General features: G+C 35.6%; 1 protein-coding gene and 1 long non-coding RNA gene across 2 annotated transcripts; one reads left to right on the top strand and one right to left on the bottom strand.

The window, feature by feature from the left end:
• The first annotated feature begins 3,832 nt into the window (after nucleotides 1-3,832).
• LOC143613600 (uncharacterized) lies at nucleotides 3,833-14,166 on the top strand. Its single transcript, XR_013150146.1, has 3 exons — nucleotides 3,833-3,897; nucleotides 3,986-4,038; nucleotides 14,093-14,166. It is a non-coding gene; the product is annotated as an uncharacterized LOC143613600 (long non-coding RNA).
• A 3,445-nt stretch (nucleotides 14,167-17,611) lies between these two features.
• On the bottom strand, nucleotides 17,612-21,496 carry LOC143613604 (GTP-binding nuclear protein Ran1B-like). Its single transcript, XM_077087269.1, has 8 exons — nucleotides 21,068-21,496; nucleotides 19,885-19,930; nucleotides 19,753-19,797; nucleotides 19,560-19,689; nucleotides 19,117-19,218; nucleotides 18,516-18,680; nucleotides 17,767-17,856; nucleotides 17,612-17,696 (listed from the first exon to the last, which is right to left on the bottom strand). The coding sequence occupies exons 1-8, from the start codon at nucleotides 21,494-21,496 to the stop codon at nucleotides 17,636-17,638; spliced, it is 1,068 nt and encodes a 355-aa protein (XP_076943384.1). The 3' UTR covers nucleotides 17,612-17,635.
• Nucleotides 21,497-23,461: the final 1,965 nt, after the last annotated feature.

Below are 23,461 nucleotides of genomic sequence, written 5' to 3'. Positions count from 1 at the left end.
ATCTAATCTCTTTCATGCAAGGATGGAGCAAACAAACTATCTTTAAAGATGTTGTTTCAATTCAATCTTATTTAAAAAGGAGTTCGAATACAGATGTAGGCTATTTGAATAAACGGAAAGTATTGAAAACGCAAGCCAAAGTCAAGATGCGAAGATAAATGATACAAATAAAAACAGTCAACGTTGGAGTGGTCTTGACAATTACACTAAAGTTGATCTCTAATTATACTTTTTTAGTTAAAGATAGTGGCCCAATTAAAATATCTAAACCGATAAAATACTATTAGAATTAATCGAATTTGCACTCCCGCATCTCTTGCCTCGTTAATAAATAATAATATGTATTAGGTCGTCAAGTTAATCCAGTAACACCAATATCATGTTGACAACACTAAAATTACCAACAAAGGTTGCTGAAATGGTCGAACAAACTTTCTTGAATCACGAACTTTGTCATGACATCCCCAACCGCATCTAAGTTGCTTGACCAATGAATGATCATACTCCTTTTATTTGATGGTTAGAAATTTTCAAAAGTATTGTAATGTGAATGAATGGTCACAACACACTCCTTTTGTTTGGCATATGTTTCTTTTATTTGTTGCCATTTTTCTCGAATATTTTTCGAATACAACGTCTGAAAAGGAAAGATTAAATGTCGGAGGAGCAAAAGAGGAAAGCTCCTAAGACATCTGAAGAAGAAGAGCGTGAGAGGAAACGATTGAATATTTCAACGTCTAAAATTGAGATTCAATTGGTAATATAATATTGTATGGGGCTGACGAGTCATATATGTCCAGAATTCTATCTATGTGTTTGTATATAACATCCCTATTGTATTCCTCAAATCAATATAGATCTAGTTATTATTATTTATTAGGTTTCTTTCATAATTGTTTTATATGTAAAAGGTTGGTTTTTGTAATAGGACAACTTACGGAATCAGGTTCCAGTATTTCCTTTTGGGCTAGATGTATGTGATCAATATTATAATAATAATAATAATATTATTATTATTATTATTTATTTTTATTATTATTATTATTATTATTATTATTATTATTATTATTATTATGTCTGCCATTTCATGACAGTGGACCAAGCCTCATTTGATATCAAAACAAGTAAGCTAGCTATTGTTATATTTGGTTTCTTATTTCTATGCAATAATTAAGTTCTTGTTAATTAATCAGGATGCATTTAAAACTAATGGGGTGTTACATGGGGCGGAGAAAGTCTTTCTGTACTGTTCAGCGGAAGGTAAGTAATGAACGAATTCAAACATAATAAGTTAAGTTTAGCTAGCTAAAAGACGACTGTTGTGGCTTTTAACTGTTGTTGCAGCAATAGATAACGGTTCTGATGTTGTTGGTCAATCGATAACGTCATTCGTACCTGTCGTTGTTGTGGTAAGAAGGGATTAATCTAATCCGTTTCAATTTACATACATGACCTTAACTGTTTAGTTAATCATATTAATAGTCATATTAAACTAGGGGTGGCAACCTTGACCCAAACCATTCCAAATGGGTCAATTTGGGTTGTTTTAAAATTCAAATGGGTTGAATTGGGTCATAGGTTTTAATTAAATGGGTCAAAATGGGTCACTTGAAATTCCACATTCTTATTTTTGGGTCAAAATGGGTTGACAAATTTAACTACATGGGTCGATGTGGGTTAGTGTATTAAGGAAAAGTGACATGTTTGGGTTGAAATGGGTTTTAGATTGGAACGATATCGGTTTAGGTTTCGGCTCGGATCAGCTTTCGTGCCGACACGAGTTTTAGCACTGGACGGGTTGGGTTTCGGTTTCTTTCGAGTTTTCGCACTAGACGGGTCGATTAAGGTTTTTGATTCGTTTTCGTCGACATTTCGGTTTCGGTTAATTTGTCGGGTTTTTTTTTTTTTTTTTGATGAACGAGGTTAACGGTGAAAATATTTTGGTTTTTTTACTTTTTTCGTTATTTGTTTATATTTTAAGTTATGATTTTTTATTTGTTTTTTTTGAATTTTTTTTGAGGGATTTTGATCTTAATAGAAATCATCAAAAAATATTCAAAAAAATTAATAAAAAAATCATAACTCAAAAAATAAAACAAAAACAAAAAATGTAAAAAAACTAAAACGTTTCGTCCGTTGTCCTCGTTCAAAAAAAAATCGACAAATTAACCGAAACTGAAATATCGACAACAACGAAACAAAAACATGCTGAAACAAGCTGTTATGTGATGAAAGGAACTGAAAAATCGCTAAAGCAAGCTGTTAAGTGCTGAAACGACCTGAAAAATCGCTTAAACGAGCTATTTGATGCTAAAACGAACTGAAAAATCGCTTAAACGAGCTATTTGATGCTAAAACGAACTGAAAAATCGCTTAAACGAGCTGTTACGTGCTGAAATGAACTGAAAAATCGCTAAATCGCTTAAACAAGCTGTTACGTGCTGAAACGAACTGAAAAATCGCTTAAACGAGCTGTTACGTGCTAAAACGAACTGAAAAATCGCATGCGCTGAAACGAACTGAAAAATCGCTTAAACGAGCTGTTACGCGCTGAAAAGAACTGAAAAATCACTTAAACGAGCTGTTACGCTCTGAAACGAACTGAAAAATCGCTTAAACGAGCTGTTACGCGCTGAAACGAACTAAAAAATCGCTAAAACAAGCTGTTACGCGCTGAAACGAACTGAAAAATCGCTTAAACGAGCTGTTAAGCGATGAAACAAACTGAAAAATCGCTTAAACGAGCTGTTAAGCGCTGAAAAGAACTGAAAAATCGCTTAAACGAGCTGTGACGCGATGAAACGAACTGAAAAATCGCTTAAACGAGCTGTTACCCGCTGAAACGAACTTTAAAATCGCTTAAACGAGCTGTTACCCGCTGAAACGAACTTTAAAATCGCTTAAACGAGCTGTTACGCGATGAAACGAACTGAAAAATCGCTTAAACGAGCTGTTACGCGCTGAAACGAACTGAAAAATCGCTTAAACGAGCTGTTACGCGCTGAAACGAACTGAAAAATCGCTTAAACGAGCTGTTACGTGCTGAAACGAACTGAAAAATCACTTAAACGAGCTCTTACACGCTGAAACGAACTGAAAAATCGCTTAAACGAGCTGTTACGTGCTGAAACGAACTAAAAAATCGCTTAAGCGAGCTGTTATGTGCTGAAACGAACTGAAAAATCGCTTAAACGAGCTGTTACGCGCTGAAACGAACTGAAAAATCGCTTAAACGAGTTTTGACCCAAACCCGTTTTGACCCGTTCTAACCTTGACCCGTTATAACCCGAACCTGTTGACCCTAACCCGTTCCGACCCGAACCAAAAGAACCCTTTTTTTAAGTGACCCGTTTTGACCCTAACCCGTTTCGACCCTAACCCGTTTCAACCCTAACCCGTTCCGACCCATGACCCATTTTGACCCAACCCAACCCATTTGCCACCTCTATATTAAACTAATCAATTATATATCAAACAATGAATTATTGTTAAAGCAAATTTTTTTAAATAAGTAATTTTCTAGATATAAAACTGAAAAATAATGATTACATCGAAACAGAAGGCAAACAGGCAACAAGTTACGCTGCTACCCCTTTCTAATTGCGATTGCTCATAATTAACCTATGTTTTTTTGTACTACTGGCCGGGCAGATTGTATCTTCAGTTTTACCTTCTGATAAAGTTCGAGTTTGTGAAATAGTCTTAGTAGAAGTTATTGACATGGAGAAAGCGAACATGGCCTGGGTTCCTTGTGTTCTACCCGGAGAAAGGTGACGATTTACATTTTTTTTACGAATAGCGATTGTTTCATTGATAAGAGTCTCAATATTATAGGGGTGGTTCTTCCGATGAATTACGTCTACCTGAAATTTCGATAATAGGTTATGTCGAAAGAGAGTATGCATACTTGCTTGAATATTTTCTTACAGTAAATTGGTAGCTATTGTTGTTTGACTGTTTGACTTTCACTTTGACTTTGACACAGGGCTACTTCAGGAAATTTATATCAGTTAAGCCCTTCTATGTTTTGCTTACCATGTATGTGTTTTTACTAATCTTAATTTATTCTTTCTCTCAAAATGTTCATACCATTTGCAACTCTCAAAATATAAAATCTTTCTGTAAAATGTCATTATCAGAGTTTAAGGTTGTAAAGCAGAAGTCTTGATTAAAATATTATTATATTCGAAAAGTCAGGACTAAACACATGAGTTTACAAAAGACTATCCTAAAACCATTTTTAGACAAATGAATAAATTCATAACATCTGTTAAAAGTCATCTCTATAAGCATGCTATAAACAATATGTTCGTTATGTTATTTGACTATTTGAATTTATAAACGTATATTAAAAGACAGAAGGTTACAAGGCGCTGGAGATAAGTTCTCGAAGCGCACGCATTGTAGGATTTTGTATACTAGATGTTGTACATATAGCTTATCAACACGTTTTACAAGTTTGGCATCTGCTACTACCCTGATATTGTCTATTTTAGTTAAGTTTTTGCATGACTAGACAGGTGCCTGCGTGAGGCGGCGGGAAACAAAAATTCTAGTAATCGTGGAACAATTATGGATGTTCAAGGTTTGTTAAAAACCTTGAATACGTTTAAACCAATCACCACTTTTGGTCAGTTGGTTTCTGAATGTTCAAACCATAGCAAACGGTTTGATTAACGGTTTATACTGAAAATTAACCATATAAAACCCTACCGGACGGTAAACTTATTATTGAAGCTCAGTGCGTGAAACCAAACCCTTAGTAACGATTCAGTTTAAATTTTCAAAGGTTCAGTTTCGGTTTTCAATGACAAAAAATCGAACCAACGGTTTGGCTCACGGTTTAACTTATAAACCGTTAAAACCAAGGTGAGAACACCCATACGTAACAATGTAACATGATAATTTAAAATTTTGAAAAAAAAGACTATAGCAATACCATATCCAAATTAAAGATAATAAAATGCTCATTTTTATGGTCCAATTTTAAAAATATATATATTATCGTATGAAAAAGTTGCGGGCATTGAAAAATTGTTGGTGGGAAGTTGGTTTACAATTAAAATTAAAAGAATACATGGTAAAGATAGGGGAAGATTAACGTACAAATGAAATTATCGTGATAAATGAAGATTTATCTTTACCGGGTTTGGATCAAATACAAATGAAATTATCGTGCTAAACGTGAGAATCAAGTAGAGTAATTTTATATACAAGTAGAGTAAATATACTCTACTTGTATATAAAATTACTCTACTTTCACGTTTAACACGATAATTTCATTTGTATTTGATCCAAACCTGGTAAAGATAAATCTTCATTGTAACTATTTCTATCATTCTATGCATATTTTCTAATTGACAAGTTTGTCTATATCTTACATGCTATAGAAGGTGAACCTTATTCTTTAAAAGTTGTAAATTACTTAAAAATTAGGTGTCTTAATTTACCCATGTCTCATGTTATATATATATATATATATATATATATATATATATATATATAATGGTTCAAATAAGAATAAGGAGTTTCCTAAAAATGGTAAGAACCAACAAATTTTTAACATTTGACATTACAAATTATGGTGAAAGAACAATTCTAGGAAACTATGTCAGTTATAATGATGAAAGAGTAATTCTAGGAAACAATGTCGGTTATTGGTAATTTTAAATCTCAACCATTGATTAACATGATCCAATGGCTATGATTTATTCATAGTCTTCCTAGGAAACTACTTATTTTTAGGATAACCCTCCCCTATATATATACACTAGACGGGTGCCCGCGCGATGCAGCGGGAAACACATGCATTTGTAATAATGTAACAAGTTTATGGATGTTCGTTGTTCGATTTGAAACCGAAAAACGTTCAAACCGGTCATTGGTTTGATTTCACCATTGATTTTTTTCATTAACTTTTGGCGGTTCGTTTCGGTTTTCGACGACAAAAACCGGTTACTAACGGTTGACCCACGGTTTAATTTAAAATCCATTAGAACCAGACAACAAACGCCCCTACGTAAAATGATATTTTTTAAATGAAAAAACTATAACAATATAATACTCAAATTAAAGATAAAAATATGCTCGTTTTTATGGTATAATTTCTTTAAAAAAATATTAACACATGAAAAAGTTATTAATAGTTAAATTAATGAGGGGGGTTGAGTTAAAAATGAAAATAAAAATCATTTAATAGTGAAAGATCAAAGATCATAGTTGTAACTATTTTTAAAATTTACAAATGTTAAGCAAAGTGAAGGGTTCAATGTTGTAACTATTTAATAACCTCTTTTAGTTGTTGACAAGTTTACCCTATTATAGATGCATTAAAGGTTGTACCATATGTTAATTGACTTTTGATTCCCTTAAAACCAAGGTGTCTTAATTTACCCTTGTTTGGTGTATTATGTTAGTGTAATCTTGCGTAAGTGCGGGGACCTAGTTGTCGCACTTACAAACCTAGGGGGTTATTGAGTTAGTTTTCCTCATATTATTGTCTAACAAGTAATTGTAAGGTTATAAATAGGGGTTATTTGTAATCAAGTAACAAATCAATACAATAAAGGTTTAGACTTGAATCTTATTGTCTTCAATTGGTATCAAGAGCTACGGTTAGGGTTCTGTACCAGCGGCGACGGCGAGCATTACCGATCAAGAAAGTCCGGCAAGAAAGGCAAGTCGTTCAGATATTGCAGGTTCTTGCAACGGGTTTTAATAGGCATCTGCGATCAAGAGTCGGCGGCAAAGAACCAAATTCCGGTGACTTGTGTGTTGGATATCTGGCGGCTAAGAACAATAATCCGACGACGAGTTCGGAGTCTCTTATCGCACGACAGTAGCAGAATCCGATCTGAAGGAGAGTTACGATTCAGTTTGTTTCTCTTTGGCGATAACAATTTTCAAAGTTGTTGAATTGTGTGGGTTATGTGAAAAGTCACGAAAGTTGAAGATAAGAGGAAGGGTTTTAGTTTCTTGAAGTTTTGAAAGAATATTTTGATTCTTGTGAAGGTGGTCTACGAAGAAGCAGATAAGAATAAGAATATTTTCTTATTAATTAAACTTATTATTTGTGTCTTTTACAAATAATTGTCTGGGTTTTTTTTCGTAACAAGATTACAAGGTTTTGAACCGAATAAAATTTTGGTCAAGAAAAGTGAATCAAGGTTTGGTTTAAAGTACCAAGGCACAAGAAAGAAGATGGGTGATCAACCAAATAATCAAGTTGTAGAGTCAAGTAATCAAGTCGGTTTTCCCAAAGAACCGAGTTCCCTCTTGATTCAGTTTCTGATTCTTACGTCCACTAATTACACGATTTGGACGGTAAAAATCAAGGCCATCTTCAAGGTTCAAGGGTTGTTGGAGGTTATCGAACCAAGAACGGGAACGGTGGTTGACCCGAAGATAGATGGGTTGGCGATTGTGTATCTTTATCAAGGTATGCCGGAGGCTTTGGTGATGCAAGTGGTACACCTTTCCACCGCTAAAGAGATATGGGATGCACTTAAGACTCGTTTCGTTGGGGTTGATAGGGTTCGAGAAGCACGTATTGAGTCTCTTCAACATGAGTTCGGTGTACTCAAGATGAAAGAAACGGACACGATTGATGACTTCTCGACCAAGATAAGCCAAATAGCTTCCAAAGCAAGCAACCTTGGAGAACCGTTTGAAGAGAAGACCCTTGTGAGAAAGCTTTTGAAGTCCGTTCCGAGAAAGAGGTATATAGCGATTGTTGCTACTACTGAACAGTTGCTGATATAAAGACCATGACGTTCCATGAATCCGTTGTACACCTAAAAGCGTTTGAGGAACGATCTGGAGATGAAGACAAACCTGTGTCCGGTAAGCAAGAACAACTCCTATATACATATGAAGAAAGGAAAGCTAAAAGCAACAAAGAGAGGCGTCATGGGAAAGGCAAGATAGGAACTGAATCAAGTCAAAAGAGTAAGGAAAAGGGTAAGGTTGTGAATCGGGAAAAGAAAGAACCTCGAGTGAAGAAGGATCAGTCAAAGATTAAATGTTATCGGTGTGATGAACTAGGACACTTTGCCACGTCATGTCCTAACCGAAAAAAGGAGACGAACGATCAAAGTAACCTCGCTCAAGATGGCGGACCAGTTCTAAACATGATGACGGTAGCTCGGAGTAAGGAAGACGTCGTTTTTCTAAAAGAAGACCGGGTTGATCCGAAGCAATATGCTTCAACCCCATATGATAAAACACGTGGATTCTTGATAACGGGACGAGTAACCACATGGCGGGAAATCCGGAATGGTTTTCCAACATCGATCGTAACAGGACCGGTAAAGTAAGTTTCGGTGATGGTTCGTGTGTTGAAATCGAAGGTCGGCGCACGATAATAGTAGAAGGTCAAAGGGGAGAACAACGAGCCTTGAGTGACGTTTATTTTATTCCATCTCTCAAAAATAATATTATAAGTCTCGGGCAATTAGACGAGGGAGGATGCAAGATCGGGATCCAAGACGGTATCTTATGGATATTCGAACAAGATGGAAGACTTCTAATCAAGGTGTCACACCCCGACCAAAGGCGGCGGAACATGCCGAGGTTTAACGATTGCCATAAGCGCATGCCACTATTTAAAGCGACAATATTTAACAAACTCATTTCATTTCACAACATCGAAAATGTCACATAACCAAATATTCATAAGTCAAATACAACAAAATATAGCAAAATATAGCAAATCAAATATTGTTCATTGTGCTAATATCCTAACGGTATTTGTGTCATTTTCTTCACCGAACTCCATAATCAACCTAGATGCAAACCTGTAACATTTCATAAAATAAAGTTGTCAACACAAAGGTTGGTGAGCAATTCATAAGTTTGAACAATAGATATATAGTATGAAAAGCCACAAAACTAGTATACAAAACCATATATAATAGCTATAAACTTGGATAAATTGACAGTCGCTAATAGAATTACGTTAGCGCCACCTAGCTACAAGGGATTGCCAAGTAGTCTAGGATTTAATAGAATATCGTTAATTGCATTACGTTAATGACACCTTGCTACAAGGGGATGCCAAGTAGTCTAGGATTTATAGATTCCACCAACCGAAAGCGATAAACACATAGGCATATAAGCATAGAACACCAAATCGAGCAATTATTCAAGTAAAGTATACAACAACGTTTGTGGTTTAAGACTCAAGTATAAAGCATTTTATTTGAATAAGTATGAAATGTCACCCCAAAACAAAAGATAGAAAACGGGGTATGAAGTTACTCACGTTCAAGTATAAAACTTGATCGGTAAAAGATGAATAACCGGATGGATGAAGTTTAACGAGCAAGGCCTAAATGACAATAAAATCTTGGATTTAGAATGGTTGTCTTGAAGATCTTTAAATAAAATAATTGTTGCAAAAAGTAAACAATTAAAGTTCAAGGTTTAAAATGTAACTATTTAAGAATTTATAATAACAATCCTTTAAAAATGTAAGTTTGCTCGAAACCGGGTTAAAGTATCTAACCTTAATATTTACTTAACCAATGTTAAGTAATAAGGTGGGAAAAATGCTAAAATGCAAGTTCCTTTGGGACAAAGATACTAAAACGGGTTTTTAACGAGTGTTCGGGTTGTCGATTCGGGTCTTGACAAATGGTCAAACCCAAAGTCAACTTTCCAACATATTAATTGTTATGAGATAACTCATTAAAATATACTAACACTTAACCAAGTATGTAGATCTATTGCTTAGAACTAACAACGCACGTTAAGCGAGTGTTCGGTTTTGTCGGTCCAAACTATGTGATGAGATTAAGTTGGATCCAACAATTCCAGGTACTTAAGAAAATAATTAAAATCAGTTTGTAAACTATTTTTAAAGAAATATACAAGTCTTAATAGCTAAAAACACACTTGTGTGTCTTAAGCGAGTAAAAGTCGGTATAGTTCGGTCTCCATCTCACAAATAGTTCATAGATGGTTTCTACATGCCCAAATATCATAGAACTTGTATATTGGTTTATAAATGAAGAAAACTTAAATTTTACAACTAAAAAGTTAACTACAAGTCTTTTAAGCAAAAGTTTCAGTTTAGTTCGGTTTCCATCTCCCAACGAGTTCATAGATGGATTCCATATGCTTAATATCAAAGAACTTGTAAAAATGATTTTTGAAACTCAAATCTAGCAATAAACATGTTTAAACAACTATTTTAACAAAACTAGTAAACAAAAGTTCGGTTTCCGGTTTGGACTAGTTTCGGTTAAACCGAGGTTAGTCTTATACAAACCCACACCATGGAACTTGTAAATAAGATGAACAAACTAAAAGGGTTAGAAGTTAGTCATAATTGATATGTATAATAAGTTATGTGTGTGTATATATATATCAAGAACACGAAGTCCTCCATGAAGCCTTGCCTTATGACATTCGAAACTTAACCAACCGGAGTCGGTGAAGTAACAAATAAAGGAAACAAGGGGTGTGTATTATATATATGTTGTACCACCATATTCAAGTGTTTGTAATATTAGATGAACAAGTTAAAATGAAAGACTATAGTTAGTTGACCTTAAGAAATCAAAATAACAAAATGTTGAAGATGAATACTTGGATTTGAGAGAGATTTTGGAGAAGATGAGCAACCAAAATGGTGTATGGAGCCTTGCTTTTATAATGGTAAAAGTATGGTTCATACAAATAGGGTAAAGTTTTGGTAAATGGCAATAATAGTCCCCAAAGTTTGGTTTAAGTCATTTTAAGGAGTTTTAAGGACCAAAAAGAATGTTTTCAAGACCCAACAAGTGTAAAACAATATTGTAACATAAAATCCATCATTTTGATTATATCATAAGCTTTGGTTTACAAAATGGGTCGGTTTACATGATAAACGAATACAAAAACTAATACAAACGAGACCCGATATTGACGAATGTCACACAAGGTACCGCGTCCCTTTAACCGGGTTTATAAAATCAATTTAAAGGTTGTTTCTCTGGTTTGCTTACAAGTCAATTTGCATAATGATGCATTGATATGGCATGCTCGATTGGGGCATTCGAATTTCGATGCCCTTCGGGGTCTCACGAAACTCGTGAATGGAGTGCCAAGAATCGAACACCCGATGCAAATTTGTGATGCATGTATGCTAGGCAAACAAACAAGGTCGGATATCCCGAAAGAATCTAATTATCGTGCAAAGGTACCGCTCGAGCTCGTTTATGCCGGTGTTTGTGGCGCGATTACTCCCGAGTCACATGGTGGCAACCGATACTTTTTACTTGTTGTTGACGACTACACCCGCTATATGTGGGTTTTCACGATAAAGACGAAAGACCAAGTTGCGGGTTTACTCATTGATTTCGTGAAAAGGGTGGAAAATGAAACGGGCAAGAAACTTAAAACCATACGAACCGACAACGGGGGTGAGTTTACATTCCACGTGTTGGAAGATTACTTGTCAAGTTTAGGTGCGGCACATCAGTTTACGGCCCCGTACACCCCACATCAAAACGGAGTGGTTGAAAGAAGAAACCGAACCATACTTGGTACGACTCGAAGTTTGTTAAAGGCGATGTCACTACCACAAGACCTATGGGGAGAAGCGGTTCATCACTCGGTTTATTTACTAAACCGGTCACCAACAAAATCGTTGGAGGATTCGACTCCATACGAGCATTTTAAAGGAAGAAAACCGAACCTTTCACACGTTAAAGTGTTCAGATACACGGGGTATGTAAAAGTCCTTGGTACTGGTCAAAAGAAATTGGACGACCGAAGCATTGTGATGATTCACTTAGGTACTCAACCTGGAACAAAAGCCTACCGTATGTTTGATCCGATCAAAAGGCGAGTACACGTTACGCGGGATGTCAAGTTTGACGAGTGTAAAAGGTACGCGTGGGTTGATCTTGAAAAACAAGAGGGCGAAAAGGGTCCGGAACGGACCGAGTTTATTGTCAGGTGCGACATTGAACCCGAACCGGAGCAAGTGATATCCGGGTCCGTAGACCGACATGATACCGGTGAGTTGGTTCGTCTTAGAAACGAAAGTGATTCAATAAGTTCAGAAGGTGGCAGCCCACCGTAAGCCCGGTTAGGCCCAACACTGGCCTAAACGAAGAACCGTTACAAGTTATTCTGCCGCCTCGAACTACTCGAAAGACGGTTTTACCCAAGAAATTTAGCGACTTTCTGGTTGAAGGTATACCGACACCCGCCGAGCAAGACCCGACAACCGACGAGGTAAATGTCCTATTATTATTCGATGATGAACCGGTAAATTTTCGAGAAGCGAATAATGAATAACATTGGAGAAAAGCAATGGAAGCGGAGACCGAGTCGATTGAAAGAAACAAGACATGGCGGTTAGTCGAAGCACCATCCAAAGTAAAAGCGATAGGTTTAAAGTGGGTCTATAAAATCAAAAGAGATGAACCGGGAAAATAACCAAGTACAAGGCCCGACTCGTAGCTAAGGGGTATGTTCATAAATATGGGATCGATTTCGAAGAGGTGTTCGCGCCAGTGGCGAGAATCGAAACCGTTCGACTTTTACTCGCGTTAGCAGCAAACCAAGGTTGGGAAGTGCATCACTTGGATGTAAAATCCGCGTTTCTTCATGGTGATTTGAAAGAAGAGGTGTACATATTTCAACCGGATGGGTTTGTTAAGAAAGGTGAAGAAAGAAAAGTGTACAAGTTGGCTAAAGCGTTATACGGTCTACGCCAAGCTCCAAGGGCATGGAATACTAAACTAGACGGGTCGTTAAAAGAACTCGGTTTCACTCGATGTAAACAAGAACAAACGGTTTACAAACGGTGTTCCGGTCAAAGGCTACTACTCGTTGGAGTTTACATTGATGATTTGATAGTCACGGGTACAAGTGTGCAAGAAATTTCAAACTTCAAAAGACAAATGGAGTCAAGGTTCGAGATGAGTGACCTCGGGTTGTTGCATTACTATCTCGGGATCGAAGTCAAGCAAAGTGATCATGGGATAACGTTAAAGCAAAGCGGTTATGCAACGAAGATCCTAAAAGAAGCAAGTTTTTGGGAGTGCAACTCGACTCAATTTCCTATGGAACCGGGCTTAAAGTTGTCTAAAGAAGATGAGAATCCGAAGGTAGATCCGACCAGTTATAGAAAGATAATCGGAAGCTTGCGGTATTTAACTCATACGAGACCCGATTTGAGCTACTCGGTTGGTTATGCAAGTCGGTTCATGCAATCACCAAACTCAAGCTCATGCTCAAGCGGTTAAATATATTCTCCGATATCTAAGAGGTTCCCTAGACTTTGGTATTACTTACTCAAGAGGCGGAAACAGTATGATGCACGGGTATAGTGATAGTAGTCATGCGGTGGATATGGATGATGGTCGGAGCACCTCAGGTTTGATTTTCTACTATGGTACATCACCGATATCATGGGTTTCTTAGATACAAGGAACGGTGGCATTATCATCATGTGAGGCTAAATTTATGGCAGCTACATCGGCTGCATGTCAAGCCTTATGGCTTCGGGGTTTGTTGTCAGAGATGACCGGAGAAAAGGAGGAAATCGTGACGTTGAAGGTGGATAATTCATCGGCTATTGCCTTGATGAAAAACCCTGTTTTTCATGGGAGAAGCAAGCACATCAACACACGATACCATTTCATTCAGGAGTGCATTGAGAGAGAACAAATCAAGGTGGAGCATGTCAGTGGAGATTTACAAAGAGCAGACATCCTTACAAAAGCGTTGCCACGGTTGAAGTTTAACGAGATGCGAAGCTTCATCGGTGTCACAAGATTAGGGGGGTGATTGTTAGTGTAATCTTGCGTAAGTGCGGAGACCTAGTTGTCATACTTACAAACCTAGGGGTTATTGAGTTAGTTTTCCTCTTATTCTTGTCTAACAAGTAATTGTATGGTTATAAATAGGGGTTATTTGTAATCAAGTAACAACAACTTATTAATCAATACAATAAAGGTTTAGACTTAAATCTTATTGTCTTCATATTATATATAGTATAGATATAGATATAGATATGTATTAGCATTTGAATTAACATGATCAACATTAAATTTCCTTGAATAGGTCATAAACAATATTGTTTCTGTTTTTGCAGACTTTGTTAATCCTTATAAGGTCGACGAGAGAAAACATCGTGTTAATGTTGACATTGTGTATTCAACTGAAGCAGGGACTGTAAGTTACCGTTAACTTGGCTCTTGTATTAGCACTCTTGTATTTACTTTGCTTGAATATCTATCCATAGATTTCCGAGAGATTTGATGGGCACATCCTTAATATTCTCGATGTGAGCCTTAATTTCTATCTCATTGGTATTCCATATTTGATTAATAGTTCTTTATTACAACCATCAACACACACTATGAAATATCTTGTAGGAATACACTAATCTACTCATTGATGATGGGCAATTGCCTAGCGATCACCGAGATGCCTTCAAGGTAGACTTGCATTTTGACTAGGGGTGTTCAAGAAATCTGAAATCCGAAAAAAACCGAAATAAACTGATCCAAATAAGATCACCGAGTTACCAGACCGAATCGGATTCGGATATGAAGTTAAAAACAGTAAACCGCAGTTTTCGTCCCTGTGATTTGTCCAAATCTGCAGTTTTTGTCAAATAGTTTCAAATTTCTGATTTTCGTCCCTGTGGTTTCATTTCACTTACAATTAAACCCGAATTCATTAATCCCATTAAGTCTGGTTGTCAAACCCATCTACGTGGCCCTCATGTGAGAGACAGTTTTGTTCTTTTTCTCCTCAAATAAACCATAGTCTTTATTCCCAAGCCTCTCACGCCCTCACGTGAGAGGCTGGGGTGTATTTGGGAAAAAAGGGGAAAAAGGACAAAACTACCTCTCATGTGAATGGCACGCTGATAGGTTTAACGACCAGACTTAACGGGATTAGTGAATTCGAGTTTAATTGCAAGTGTAATGAAATCACAGGGACAAAAATAGCAAATTTGAATCTATTGGACTAAAACCGCAGTTTACTCAATTGAAAAATTCATATTGTTCGGATTATTCACATATTTGTTTTATCCGAATACATAACATGTTTTTAGTGGTATTTTCCAGTTAGGTATATTATTAGACTGATCTACCATTTAATAATCTTTTATACAATCATCTATCTATGTTCAATGGTTTTTTTTATTTTTACTTAATAATATGTAGGAGTTTGTTACAGAAAAAATTGAAGAAGGAATGAGAGCCCATCATGAGGTAGTCTTGTGGCATTTACTAATCCAAGTTTATTTTAATACATAAGATTTTGTTATTTTGGATCAAACACGTTACCCAATTCGCTTAACCCGAAGATTTTGTATTGTATGCGATGCAAAAATATACTCAAGATGTGGAAGAACTGAGGAGGACTAAAGAGGAAGATGCTGCTCCATTTGACAAGATGAGAATTTATAAATTTTATCCGGTTGCCACACTCGATATCCCAAATCTCTCTGGCCAAAAGGTTTGATTTATATTGTCGAAAATAAGGTTTTGAAACATGAGAGCTCGAGCTCCGCTCATTTATTAGACCCTCCGTAGTTGGTTTTGATTGGTGGGTTTTTTACATGTTATTTTTTTTATAAGTAATAATAAGTTAATCATTGTTGGGCTCCATCCACTACACCCATTTTAGCCAAAAAGCCCCGATGCTAAAGTGGCGCCACATGTCGTACAACGCCCACAAATGGGCTCTATCCACTACACATGGTCTTATTTATTAATCTATTTATATACGTTATTACTTAATTTTGTATTAATGAGAAAGAATTTAAACGAGCCCTGGCTCGGCTGTGTAGTGTGAAATTAATACATTAAAGTCTAAAATAGGTAAAGCATAAAAATACACAAGCTTCGTTACGGTTCAACGAGCCTATAAGAGCTTTCCATACAAGATTCAGGCTTGGCTCGATTTGAGCTTTTTACCAATCTGAGCTCGAGTAATTCGTGAGCAGCTTAGCTCGTTTGCACCCCTAGATATATTCTTTGTTTGTTGTTAGTCACATGCGTGTGTGATGTTTTTCTTTTTTTCTTGCAGAGTCCACAGACGTGTTATGGCGACGCACATAAAGTGATCTAAGGGAACTGGAGCGAGCTCAATAATAATTAGCATTCAAAGTTAAAGTTAAACCCCATAAAATTGATGACAAGCAGTCAAATCGGTTCTAATCCTTTCATATAGTTCGGTTCGGTTTTCGTAATATACAAAACCGAAACAGTAGGTTTTGTAAAAAATGATAAACCAAACTAGTTATTTCAGTTTTAGATTGGTTTTTTCAGTTTTTTTTCTTGGTTTTATGCACACCCCTACATCTTATAGCATTTTGACAGTTTGACTTTTAAAAGTCAAACATTAAAGTCAAAGATGAATGCATTTTATGGCACTTTGATGGTTTGACTTTTAAAAGTCAAAGATGAACACAATTTATAGCATTCTGACAGTTTGATCAGACTACCCTTTTTAACAAAAAAAAAACCCGGTCACGCCATTAAGCGTGTTAAATGTTTAATTTGTACTAAACTTATAAGCATTGATTGGGATAATAGGTTAACATTACAATATAAAGAGACCTATAACTGTGAATTCAAACTAAAAGGTTCAATTCCTTATAATCTTCAAGACAATAATTGTGTACGCTTAATTAAGAGAAATTTTCAAGATGAAACCAACCTTTTGACCCCTTTAAATAAACAACCAGAAGCAGAAAATTAGCTAACACGTTTATAGATAAAAATAAAACTAGTTAAATAATGCATATAGATTCTTTCCCGAGTAGAATTCTGCTAGACTAATCTTGCATAAGTACACCTCGTATATACAAAACCTTGGAGTTTGAGTTAGTGATCTTTTAGTTTAGTGAATTGGTTGAATTATAAATAGTTTTTATTTGTAGTCAATTTAATTATCACAAATCAATAAACAATAAAGTTTAGAATAATCTCTAATATATCAACTATTATTAAAGTTTAACTAATCATTTAGAAATATTGTTCAAACAATAGGTTACACAAAATATAACATTTTCTTCCTTGTGAATATGATCAAAAGTTTAAATTTAACTTCAAGTAAAGCAAAATCGTCCTGAGGTGTAGATTTTTATGTGATTTTCGTCTAAATGGTTTCTTTTTTACAACTGGACTATCAAGGTTTCATATTTATTGTCAATGACGTCCAAATTGCCAACTTTTTTAGTTTTTTAATGTTAAATCAGGGATTTATCCGTCTTTTATATAAATTTATTATAATGAATTAATTAATCCAAACTAAAATAAATGTTAGTTGGGCCTAATCTCAACCAACAAGCCCAATCAAGGAATTAGGTAAAACCCCAACCAGTAGATACATGGCCCAATTAAAATATCTAAACCGATAAAATACGAAATACTATTAGAATTAACGAGCCTACACTCCCCCATCTCCTACCTTTTAACATATATTATATATATATAGATATATATAGAGAGAGAGAGAACGTCAAAATCCAAAATTTGGAAAAACAAACAAATAAAACGGGTGTTTATGAACATTGATATTAACTGTTAACATGATAAACCAACTAATAAATGTCTTGTTTAACAAGTTTGTAAGTAACCAACAGAATATGATTAACGTATGCTACCTCATCATCTCAAAGACCATGTCGCCTCGCAGCCTCCCGTGCCACACTCGCCTCATACTCGGCCTCATGCCTGCAAAAACTAAAAGATTATTTTATTATACATTAATAGTATGAAGTTTATTTATTTCCTCGAGCCTTACCTAGCTTGTAACTCTGTGTTAACCACAACCCCAGGCTCAGGTGGCAAACCAAGCCTGGGGGCTTCAACAAACTCAATGGTGTTGTCCCCCCTACAAAAAGATTTAGCATAAAAAACTTTAAAGTAACAAAACTAAAGCTTACAAAGAGGCTTGGTGTTCATCGGATCGGATAATGGATTATTCGGGTTATTCGGTTCGGGTTATTCGGATTTGAAAATTTTTGGACCCTATCCGAAATCCGATCCGATCCGAATTAGGAATATTCCTATTCGATCCGAATCTATCCGAATTCATTTCGGATCGGATTCGGATAATATCCAAATAATCCGAAATTATCCGAATATCCGAAATAAACCTAAAAAATTTTCGTATTTTTTTGTTCCTAACATTTAATAGTTTAGAATCACAATAAACATACAATCAGAAAAATACGAATTACTCTTAACACAAATTTAAAGTTTAAACTTCAAATAATAGTCTAATAAATATACCAAACCGGAAAATACCACAAAAAACATGTTTTTTATTCGGATTAAACGGATATCCGAATAATCCGAACAGTCCGAATTTTTTCAAATTCAATATCCGAATCCGACCCGAATCCGTTATTCGGATTGATCCGATCCGAATATCCGAATTAGTTATTCGGATATTCGGATTGATCCAATCCGAATATCCGAATAAGAATTCGGATCGGTTTATTTGGGTTTCGGTTTCGGTTCGGATTTCTTGAACACCCCTAGGCTTACCTGTGTATGCGGATCAACCGGAGAAGTATCTTTTGGAGATTATAGTTTGCTTCTGCTGAGATTTCAAAGTATGGTTGTGGAGAGATCATCGAACGCATATCGCTAGCTGGACAGTATCGGGGTTGATCGACTTTATTGCCACAAACCACAATTGGGCAATTCGGACTAAATGAAAAAAAAAAATAATAAATTATATTTATATATATATACATAAAAAATAAAAACTAGTTAAATATATGTGTATATGTTAGGCTGAGCACGGTTCGGTTCGGTTCGGTTTTTAGGTGAAACCGAAACCAAAAACCGAAATTTCGGTTTTTCATATATACAAACCGATCGGTTTCGGTTTTTCGGTTTCGGTTCGGTTTTTTAGGTGAAATAATATTTTATATTAAATGTGCCACGCTTAGTGAAATAAAACAATGAATTATGGACCACAAAGTTGGGCTAAACAATTAAAATATTCTAGTGGGTCCTGAAGCAATACGGTTCGGTTCGGTTAATATGTCGGTTCGGTTAATCGGTTTCGGTTTTCTGCTCACCCCTTGTATATGTGTGTGTATGTATATATACTTGGATTTACAATTTGGATTTAATTAACCTTCTTTCTTTTATGGCATTTCTCCAGTAATGAATGCCTATATAAGTTGAGCGCTTTGTTGTATCACACATGATGATAGCAATGTCAACTGGAAGGCCAACACTGCAATAATGGTAGACACATTGTTAGAGCTCAAAAATAAATTGAGATAATGTTAAACCTAAGATTTGGAATACATAAAAAAGGAAAAAAAATCACTAAACAAACTTATAATTGAATGAACTGATCAAAAGCTAACCTTTTGAAAAGTCATAAGTCTAAGCATTTTTTTACCAAAAAAAAAACATTTTTAGAGTTAAATAAGCAAAATCCCAAATCCTCTAAGATGGTTACAATATATAATTTAACTATACTGACATATATCAAGGAAGAAAATAATCACAATAAAAGGTGCAATAAACATAAATATATTTAATTCAAATATATAAGGTGAAGTTACTTACAAGAAATTATCTGGTATATATCTGATGTCGAACTCATGTGGGATGACGTCTACGTCGTAAGTGTACAATGAAACTTGGCCAATGCTGGTTTTAAGCCGGGTCACAGCCGATGTATAGCCACCGCTTACAACTGTATGATTTAAATCAATTAAGTGGTAAACAAACTGCTGCTAAAAAAATAAAAACGACTTACCATAGTTGTCATCGCAACTGATATGTTCGTTAAAGGTTGTTTTGCCTGCGTATTTCAAAGGATATAACTTAAACACCATAGCCCGACACAATTGCCATTTTTACTATAAGAAAACAAAGTAGTAATGCATACCTGTAAGCTTATCACCAACAATCAATACGTTGCATCTTATTACTGCCTAAAAAATGTTAAAGAAATATAAACCATTAACAACCGACCATTTTTTTAATTAAGAACTCCAAAACATTAAAGAACTTTAACGACTCTTAACAACCAACCATTTTATTATTTTTATATCAACGTTATTTGAGAATAGTTTTATCATTTTTATATATAAATTTGTGATTGATCACAAGTTTACACATGTGTGTAAATAAACAAATTAGATATGCGTGTAAAAAAGTTTAGAAATGTGTAAATACGAATTTCCATAATTTTAAGTTTTTAACCGTAATATAAATATAATAAGTGATAAAACTTAGAAAATATTGAACTGATACATAAAATTTTAATTCTATATTAAATTGAAAGTTTAGTACAGTTACTTAATATTTTTGTTTAAATATATGGAGTGTATTGATACATTTCAGTCTCACTTTTTTGACTGGTTGGCAACCGAATTAAACAGTAGCAAATTTACTGCCTTTGCGGCCGGTATGTTGTGATCGCAACCACTGAATTTCGGCCGCAGGTAGGATGTTAGATCTGCTACCGTTTCTTTTTCGGCTTAAAATGATATCGTAATTGTCTAGTTGTATAGTATTGTTATTGTTTTAGCTTAACATTACCGAAAAAAGGTCCGTTTCTGAACACATGACAACATCATTTTTTAATACAATAATAATACTGTCATGAAATTACTACATATTTTAAAACATACTAAAAATTCAAAAACATCAGTTTCAAATGTGACCATCTTATACTGTCATTATATTATCTCCGATCCTTTTAATATAATGCCGGATTTTATACAATACTAGACAAACAAAATGAGGCCGTGACTCCATTTGCCGGCTATGTACACATATACATATACGTATGCATATACATATACATATTATATTAGTTATCTATAATATATATAAACGAAAACAATAAAATCCTACATGTCGCGATGTGGTCGCTCCCCCTTTTTTTGGAGTCACCAGATTTCTTTGATTTTTTTGGAGCTCAAAGTAAGCTCTTTTCCCGAAGTCATCTTCAAGAACACATTCCCTTCACCCTTGATGTCGGCCGTTGCTTGATTCCCCATAAACAACTTAGCATCACTAGCAGCCTCCTTAAAGGTGCTAAAGAGGGTCTTGTCACCACACACATGACGGGTCGCACCCGTATCATTGAACCATCCTTGCGGTTTGTCCCCCACAAGATTGATTTCTTCAATCATTGCCGAGAGCTCGGTGATCATTGCCACCAACGGTTCACCATTTTCATCCACCATATGCGCACGCTCACGCTTAGGCTTCTTGCATTGGTTCGCACGATGGCCATTCTCCTTACAATTGTAACAAACACCTTGAAAGTTTGAAGATTGAGGTTTCTTTTTCACAACCTCCTTCTTCGGTCCAAGGTTCACCTTTCCCTTTCCCTTATCCATTTTACCCTTACCCTTATGTCCCCCCTTAGAAGATTGTCCAAGTTCAACCATGTTGGCCTTAGCCATTGGCTCCACACGAGCTGATTTTTGAGCCGTTTTATTGTCTTCCTCAATTCGAAGACGAACAATTAATTCATCAATAGTCATCTCCTTTCGTTTGTGCTTAAGATAATTCTTAAACTCAACCCAACTAGAAGGCAAATTTTCAATTATGGCTGCAACTTGGAACGTTTCACTAAGTGTCATACCTTCGGCATGAATTTAATGAAGTATAACTTGTAGTTCTTGGACTTGGGTGATCACAGTCTTGGAGTCAACCATTTTAAAGTCCAAAAAATGGGCCACAACAAATTTCTTTGTTCCCCGCATCTTCGGTTTTATACTTCTTGTCTAAAGACTCGCATAGTTCTTTGGCAGTCTTTATCCCACAATAGACGTTATACAATGGATCCGCCAAACCATTGAGCACGTAATTGCGACATAGAAATTCAGAATGTTTCCAAGCGTCCAAAGCACTCACACTTTGGGCATCATCTTGGGCAGTGGGTATGGGGGCTGTTTTCTCCAAGAATTGTGCTAAGTTCAAGGTTGTCAAGTAGAAAAACATTTCCTGCTGTCACATCTTAAAGTGGACACCCGTGAACTTTTCGGGTTTTTCAGCATGGTTAGCCATTGTGGTCGCTCCCACATTGGTTGGGGTCAAATTGACAGCAGGGGTAGCATTAGAAGTGTTTGGGGTTGGTCTTGTCATTCTTGCAACAGAAAACAGACTAAGTTAGTAACTTAGAAAAAAAAAATTCTGAAAATTCTGAAATTTGCGAGATAAATTTATCCCGTGCGAGATAGCAAAAAACAGCCCAAAAAGGAGCCTTTTCTGATTTCAGAATGCTAAACCAAGAACGAATCTGTCTAAGTCCAACTTTGAAGATCCAATTCTTGATTCTGAGACCAAAACAGAAAGGAAAAAACTGTTTTTAAAACATATACTATTAACAAAACTGGTTTGGATCAAAACAGAATAGTTTCTGAAAATTTAAACAAAGTTTTCACGATAAGCTATCTCGTGCTAGATAGCCAAAAACAGCCCAAAAAATGAGCCTTCTCTGATTTCAGAATGTTAAACCAAGAACGAATCTGTCTAAGTCCAACTTTGAAGATCCAATTCTTAATTCTGAGACCAAAACAGAAAGGAAAAAACTGTTTTTAAGACATATACTATTTTGAAACAAAACTGGTTTGGATCAAAACAGAATAGTTTCTGAAAATTTAAACAAAGTTTTCACGAAATGGTTTTAAAAATATTGTTTTAAGATTGTAAGAACCGAATTCGTTAATTGAGTAAATAAACAGAAAATTAACAAACAGTTTTATTACTCATACAATACAATACAAGAATCTGAAATACAATACAGAATCAAAGAAATAAACCAAATACAATACGAAAAAAAATGTTAACGGTTTGGCTGAGGATCGTGTTGAACACGGGGCCCTTAAAACAATATTTCGAGTCTCCCAAGAGAACTCGTTGTTTCCCAGGGTACAACAGCCGGAGCAGTAGTACTGCCAGAGTTAACCGTAAACCTGAAAAAGGTTCGAATAAAAGAAACCATAAATGTAGAATAAAAAGAAGTTGGAAAAACCTTGCAACAATGCTTGTGTTGTGTGTAAGGTTTGGTGTGTGTTGCAACTTAGTTTACCTCTCTATCTATAGAGGAAAAACAAGGCACAAGTTCTCCATCCCACCAATGTGGGATACACCACTATAGTATTTTCTTTCAAATACACACAATCACACATCGATATCTCATTCATTAATGTCTATTAGTGTGCATTTATTGTGTCATAACAACCTACTAATGCACACGTAACAAATTTTCCAACATATATTGAGTGGACTACACAAGTCTAAGTCAAATTTCGCCTTACGTGACGAAATGCCTTCAGCGCTGGACTGGTCCCCAGGCTTGGGCGGACCAAAAGGATCGGAACCCCTGGCATCACACCACTCCTTCATGTGGGTTGGCACACTTGTTTCTTTCATGTGGGTTGGCACATAAACTATGGCAATTAATATCGTTATGGTGCAAGATTCCAAGTTTATACATGTTTTGT

The sequence above is a fragment of the Bidens hawaiensis genome, unplaced genomic scaffold, assembly GCF_021521415.1.
Source record: "Bidens hawaiensis isolate Kalapana, Puna unplaced genomic scaffold, B.hawaiensis_p1.1 tig00037739_1, whole genome shotgun sequence".
NCBI classification, from domain to species: Eukaryota; Viridiplantae; Streptophyta; class Magnoliopsida; order Asterales; family Asteraceae; genus Bidens; species Bidens hawaiensis.
This window is presented reverse-complemented; position numbering and strand designations above follow the sequence as displayed.